Source organism: Nothoprocta perdicaria, unplaced genomic scaffold (genome assembly GCF_003342845.1).
Source record: "Nothoprocta perdicaria isolate Ctin4 unplaced genomic scaffold, notPer1 scaffold_189, whole genome shotgun sequence".
In the NCBI taxonomy this organism is placed as follows: Eukaryota; Metazoa; Chordata; class Aves; order Tinamiformes; family Tinamidae; genus Nothoprocta; species Nothoprocta perdicaria.
In genome coordinates this window covers 1,047,033-1,053,519 of record NW_020455082.1, presented here as the reverse complement: position 1 = coordinate 1,053,519, position 6,487 = coordinate 1,047,033, and the positions used below count along the sequence as shown (strand labels likewise).

At 50.4% G+C, this 6,487-nt stretch overlaps 1 protein-coding gene across 2 annotated transcripts in view; it reads right to left on the bottom strand.

Moving 5' to 3' along the window:
- The window catches only part of LOC112945373 (NADPH--cytochrome P450 reductase), a 34,601-nt gene extending 28,945 nt beyond the window's left edge, over positions 1-5,656 (bottom strand). Inside the window, exons 1-3 of one of the 2 annotated variants that reach the window (XM_026036954.1) lie at positions 5,384-5,656; positions 4,884-5,034; positions 2,517-2,798 (exon numbers count right to left, since the gene is read on the bottom strand). In XM_026036954.1, the coding sequence (XP_025892739.1) occupies positions 2,517-2,798; positions 4,884-5,034; positions 5,384-5,594 (644 nt within the window). In that variant the 5' untranslated portion in view covers positions 5,595-5,656. Of the gene's footprint in view, positions 1-2,516; positions 2,799-4,883; positions 5,035-5,383 lie in introns of those variants that run through there. The other variant, XM_026036950.1, reaches the window with a different exon arrangement.
- Positions 5,657-6,487: the final 831 nt, after the last annotated feature.

Sequence of the window (6,487 nt, the reverse complement as noted above, 5' to 3'; positions counted from 1 at the left end):
GCGGGGGGGGAGCAGGCGCCGCCCCCGCCGCCCCGCCAATGGGCTGCGCGCGCTCACGCGGCAACCCCCCCCTTCCCGCAGTGCCGTTGGTATGGCCCAAGCCACGCCCAGTGCGGTGGGGGGCGTGTTAAAGAGACAGGAGCCTCGGAAAGGAGGTGGGGGGCGGCAATGAAGAACCGAAGTTTTGGGGGGGCGGGAGGGAAGGGAGTCTGGCGGGGGTGTCAGGTTGGGGTGTCGGGGTCCGGAGCAACCCCGGCCGCCCTGCGCGTTTCTCATTTCCCCCTTTTCAAGAGCAACGTTGATCCCGGGCCCCCCTCTTCATTCCCCGTCTGGCTCCGGCCCGCAGCCCCTTCCCCGCGGAGCGAGCGGCTCCCAGGGCCCGTCTCCTTCCCTCGATGCACGCAGTGCTTCCCATGGAAGGGCTCAGTGGAAAACGCGCCATCCCTCAACAGCTCCGCTAGGAGTGGGGAAGGAAAGTGACCCGTATTCCCGAGCGCGTTTCCCGAATAATTCGCCCTGCGGGCTGTATTTCCAGCTCATGATTTGGGGGGAGCGCAGACGCAGCTGCGGCCCGTCCCCGTCACCCTGCTGCATTCATTCTCCGCACGCTGCTGGAAACAGCAGGGGTAAAACTAACAGGTTTACAAAGACCGCACAGCGAGGAAAATAAAGGCGCTAATCAACACTTCAGTGATTATCATTAGCATTTCTTTGCCGGTATTAATTAAGTCTCTCATCCTGTTGTGGCTCCATGCTGAACGCACAGCGAGGCAATTGCCGTGGGCAGTTACCGCAAGTCCGACCACGTCACCAGGCCCGTTTGTGATCCCACAGACACAGCAGAAGCGATTGGGGATGAGACAAAGCGGCCCGCGTTCCAGCAGCGCCGCGGGCTGGGTCCCAGTTTGCAGCACGGTCCTTCAGTCCGTGCGTTACTGCAGTCGCCACCGCGGCAGAGCCGCTGCAGCAGCGGCTCCGCAGCAACACGCGGCTCCTTCGGGCACCCAGGTGCGCAAGGGGGACAAAGGAGGCACGTACACAATTCGGAGCATGCAGCCCCGGTGGTGACACTGCCTCCCAGCTGCAGCTCTGGCCCCAAGGACATCAAGGAGCAGCACAGACGCTGCCCCAGTCCTTAGGGGGATAGGCTGGGCATTGCAAGAACATTTCCAAAGGCAGGAATGGCACTCTGTGGTTCACAGAACACTTTTTGCGGGGCTAACCAAGCCTCTAAGCAGTAAGTCAATGGCATTAGTACAGATTGCATCTGCCTTACGGAAACAGAGATGGCAGATTCCTCCTGGGCACGGCACAGCCGGAGGCAAAACTCTGGCCCTCCAAGTCCCAGCAACTTAGCCAAGCTCCTTCATGACTAGGCCTGGCACCAGCTACCACATCCTGTCCTCAGTCACTGACTGGAAACTCCTACCACCCACCTGCTTTTGTTTTCACCAGTTCTGAAGAAAACAGACGGGGATTGTGCTAATATTGGTGGGCGAGATACGCAAAGCAGAGCAGTGTGAGCATTGCACCACCCCTACCGGAAAGGCAACATTCCAGTTGATTCTAACCTGCATTTAAGGTCCCTTCTGTCTCCTTTGATTTATGCATATTTAAAATACAATTTGTTCCATGAATGCCCTAAATCCCTTTTTAGAGGGTCTTCCATTACTTCTCATGTATCTGAGGTTACACTGGAGGCAACAAGTCTGCACATGCACAGACTGTAGTTAAGAACAGACCAGTAGCACTTAGAGATGGGTGTTCTTTATCTCCTGCCACCCCAGGGCCACATGGACAAAATTGCCATAAACCCCTTGAGGACACACTCAGTGGAAAAGACCCTAGAAGAAGAGAGAATTCCCACTCCCCTCACTTACTAAGTTCTAAACTAAGGCAGGATTTCAGCCTCCCTGAGATCCTACTTAAATTATGCCCGCAAGTGAGAAAAAAGGCCAAGACTCACGGTAGCTAGGACAAGTCCTAATCCCCATGGGGATTTTGATTCAGCCCCAAATTTGTCCAGTGTTTTGACTCCTACTTCAGTCTGTGCTCTGCGCCAGCAAACAGATGCACTGTGACACTGAGTTGAGTGGAAAAAAAAGATGGTTACTAAAGGCAAGGAGAAAAACAGACTCCAGGATGGTGAGAAGTGCCAAGAAGTTTTACAGTCTCTCCAAGTATCAAAATTATAAAGGAGCTATAAATAAAATAGCCCGTGCGAGGGACAGGAGGAATAGCAATTCCTGTCGGCCAATTTAGCTGGTCATCCAGGCAGAGCAACAACACCAGCAATGCCCTGATGCGCGAATATTGCACCCGGTGGTCCTGCCATGGTACGAGAATCCTGCTGCTTCCTGGAGCATCAGGACACCTGGACTTCCAAGAGCTCGGTTGGCACCGCAGCCGCCGTGGCTGCTGGATACCCTGCTGGCTGCTGCACCCCAGCCGGGTGCTCCCAGGCTGCGGGTACCTGCGGGGCAGCCGGGCACAGGTGCCCGTGGGCAGAGGGCTCGGCCGGCCAGCAGCACTGCCCAGATGGGGCTCCCACGTGGGGCTGGATACAGCGGCCTCCAAAGGCACCTTGGGTTTGGTAGGGGGGAGAAGCGAGGCCGTATCCTGGAGCGCAGCTGCCCTGAGACCCTTCCCGCATCGCAGCATGGTTGCATCCCAGAGCACCGCCCGGCTGAAATCCCTGGCTCTGGATGCTGGGGTGCTGCATCTGGAAAGCAGGAGGAGCGGGAGGCGAAGAGCAGTAGTAGCTTTGGGTGGGATAGGAACCTGGCACAGGTTTAATCCTGGGAAGGAAGAAACAGAAGGTTATATTGTGTTCAGAGCTGACATTACCTAATTAGTGCGGGAAGTGTCCTGGGGGTAGATTTCCTCCTGACCTCCAGAAAGGTCACAGCAAACTACCAGAGACAAGCAAAGCCCTTATTGTAATCCACAAAGGAGTAAAAATAAGTTTACTGCTCTCCCAGGACAAATATTCCCACTCCCACTCCATACTGATTCCACACCAACGGAACCAGTGGGGTTCCAGTCCTATCTCTCTCCACGCTAGGAACATGCAAGCTAAACTGCAATGCACTTCAATATTTTCATACTCATCCTTTCTACTTTCCCCTGAACTACACATCCTTTAAGTCATTAATGGAGAGAAGCCACAGCTGCCAAGTGCTATTTATCAGCAATTGAGAGCTATGTGGTGCAAGCAGGAGTCCAGAATACGGAGCAAAAAAAGGGAAGGAGGGGAGAACCACAAATAAAATGATTCATTCAGAAGCAAGGCCTAGAAACTGCCTTTGCCAACAGAAGCAATGACTCACCCTGCTGAAACACATCAAGAGACAATCCGCTTAAGAGTCACAGCCTTTGGGACTTTAGGAGTATTGTTCATCCCAAGATGAACAGGGAGTCAAGGAAGTCAAGACAATATTCATGAAGGCTCTGACAGCCAAATTTGCATTAAGAGTAAGGGACTGGCTAAGGCTGGAGTTCTGTGGTTTAGAGATTTGAGAATATTTGGGGATTTTTGTTTCTTTGAGCACTGATGGACACACATCATACTGTAAAAGCCTTAATCCTCTAGGAATGTTTCCTGTCTGGTAGCAACTTGGTGCCTGAAGATGTGCGAATTTTAAGTCAAGAGCTCCTAGGAATAAGCAAGCATCAAAATAATAAAATTAAGCCCCAGAAGCAAGTATAGGATTGGGGACTATAACAAAGAGATGTGTAAATTCAGCTGCTGAACTGGAAACATCCTAGAAACACCTTCCCACGCCCTGCTTGATAGTCAAAATGTTTATGTAAATACATTCCAGCCAGAACAGTCTATTTAAGCTGTCTCTCCGAAAGAGAGGACTCAGGGCTGAGACACTCTGCACAGATGTTATTAGCAGTAGTGTTTCACTGATCTAGACACAGGCAGAGCACGGGATAGGAGAGTGCCCCCCTCCCAAAAGCTGTACTAGTACAGAAAGAAAAGGGTAAAATGCTCCCAGATTTGCCCAGCTCCTCTGCAAGTACTTGGTGCACAGGTTGGATGGCCTTAACTGATCTGTAAGGCTGCAGATAAGGCTACCAGGAAGGCTCTGTGACTTTGTTTTCCCCTCACGTGAGTGTAAAAGCAAAAATTTGGGAATGCTTCCTCTTAGGAGGGTACATTATTGGGAGCTGATGGCTTAAACACTACACACAATATAACATTCAACAAAAATCCCCTCTTCTTCTGGGAAACTGCAATGGCATGACTGAAAAGGGAAAAAAATAACCTATATTTTGGAGCTTTTTCAATGGCTTTTTCAATCATGGCTTGTGATGTATGGGAACTTAAAGCCATTCCTGAATGTCAGCGACAGGCCCCAAGGTTTCTTTCCAGTAAAGTAATCTTGCCTCATCATGGAAAACACGCACAGGGAAGGTCTACAACAAATTTTGCAAGTGACATTTTTAATACGCGGCACAGTTTGGATATGAATCACTCCACAGCACTCCTTGGAGGCAAGGTGGAGGAAAGGAAGATAAAGATCATGCCCCATGGAGCAACATAATCAGGAACAAACCTCAGTGGCCCTAACGTGACAGCAGAAAAATGCATCTCAGCTGAGCTGCGCATACATACGTTGTCCCTGCAGAAAACGAGAGCCCTTCACCTCAGCTCAGCATTCAGTGAGGGACAATTAAACCAAATTTAATTATTTTCCTCCCCTCCATGGACTCAGTTAATGTGTGATACATATTAGGCCACAGCAATTCTACGGGTGTAACACCCTCAGGTGGTGTGACGATCACAAGAGTTTTTAAAGGCTGCATAATGTTATTACTTATACCACAAAACTTTCCTCTATCATGAGAATTTCTACTGCAACTCCTGTACTTACTTGCTGCTTTCAGAGGCTCTTCTCTCCGCTAAGGTCCCTGGAATGTATCTCAGCCCCGGTATTCTCCTTAGCAGACTAAAAGGAAACATTTGATCCAGCTTAGAGGCCACTGACTCTGGAATATCCAAGCAGAAACAGTATCCAAGACCATCTGGAGGCAGCGGTATGTTAAGGAGAACTGAAGACAAAATGCACTCATTTCTAACAGTCACACACACAATCCCTTTTGGGCCACAAACCAGTGAATTCTGCCAATCCTGTGCAGTGCCACCTTCACTGGTCACAACCCTGCTCAGCTGCATTTTCCCTGCATATACAAAAACAGAATTTGGCATGGTGAGGATTAGCAAAAGCTGAGAGTTTAGTGCAGAGCATGAGCCATGAATTCACGCGGGCAACACCATAAAGCATTTAGCCAACAAGAAATGTCACATGTTCTCCCACCTCAAGCAGCAGCTCTCCCACCCTCCAGCTCAGGCATTCCCACTCAGAAAGGATACAGGCTTCCCCAACTAAGAGTCCACATAGGTTACCCAGGAGAGAAGAGTGGGGGATAAACCAGGCCATGCAGAGCATAAACCACGGCACCAGCACCACGGGGATCCTAAAACCCCAAACCAGAGCCCTCTTCATCCGCGAGCGGGTCGTGGACACCCCCAGCGTTGCAAAAGCTACTGGCATGAATCCTTTGGCATCTTCCACCTCTCCCATCCTGGAGACAACAGTCTCGAGCAGGAGGTACAGAAAAGCTGTGAGGACAGCGAATGCAGCAGTGAGGAAGCAGTGCTTCACGGTGCCCACATTCTTCTCAAAGCTGCCAGCAAAATACCAGATGATGATGGCACCGCAGGTCAAGGATATCAGGTCTTCATATACAAAGATGTAGGTAACTACCCTGTGAACTAAGCAGAGACCCGCATATTAGAAAGGCAGGGACTGCAAAGAATGTTGTAACCGACTACAATGACCACCCTGAACCAAGGGAGCTCTGAGCCTATGGGATAAACCTGCTTTTTCTGTTCTACCTCAGCACAGGAGAGAGGGACCTTCAGGCCTTTAAAACCAGAATTAAAGAATCATATATTGTTAAAATGAGCAGTAACTTGGGCATTGCATATGTACGGACTGCCTCTTGTGCTTCCTTAGAAGATACCTGGCAAAAGACAACTTTACCTATAATAAGTTTTAGCCTTTTTAGGAGGCAAGAGATACCAGAAATGACAGCTGTAGTACCCGTGATCTTGCTCTCCTTGCAATAGCTACTGCAACCAAATTATAAGCGCTTCCTAACCTGCTGTAAGAAGCAGGATGCACCTCTCTGAAAACACCTGGAGCTTGTCAGGCCTCAGAGGCACCTCCGACCCCCAGGTCAGTTCTCCTGAGCCCAACAGTTCTCCATGTCCCTCTCCTCAACCTCGGTCCTATAGCAGGAAAAGCACAGGACGGAGCATCACTCAAGAGAACCAGGTAGCTGCCCCAGAGACAAGTGAGAGGTGGTCAAATTCACTCATTAGCTCACAGTGCTGGACTGTTAAAGGGAACCACTGCACAGCTGCAAGCATCGGACATGGTAATTAGCAGCATGGATTAAAAAAAAAAAAAAA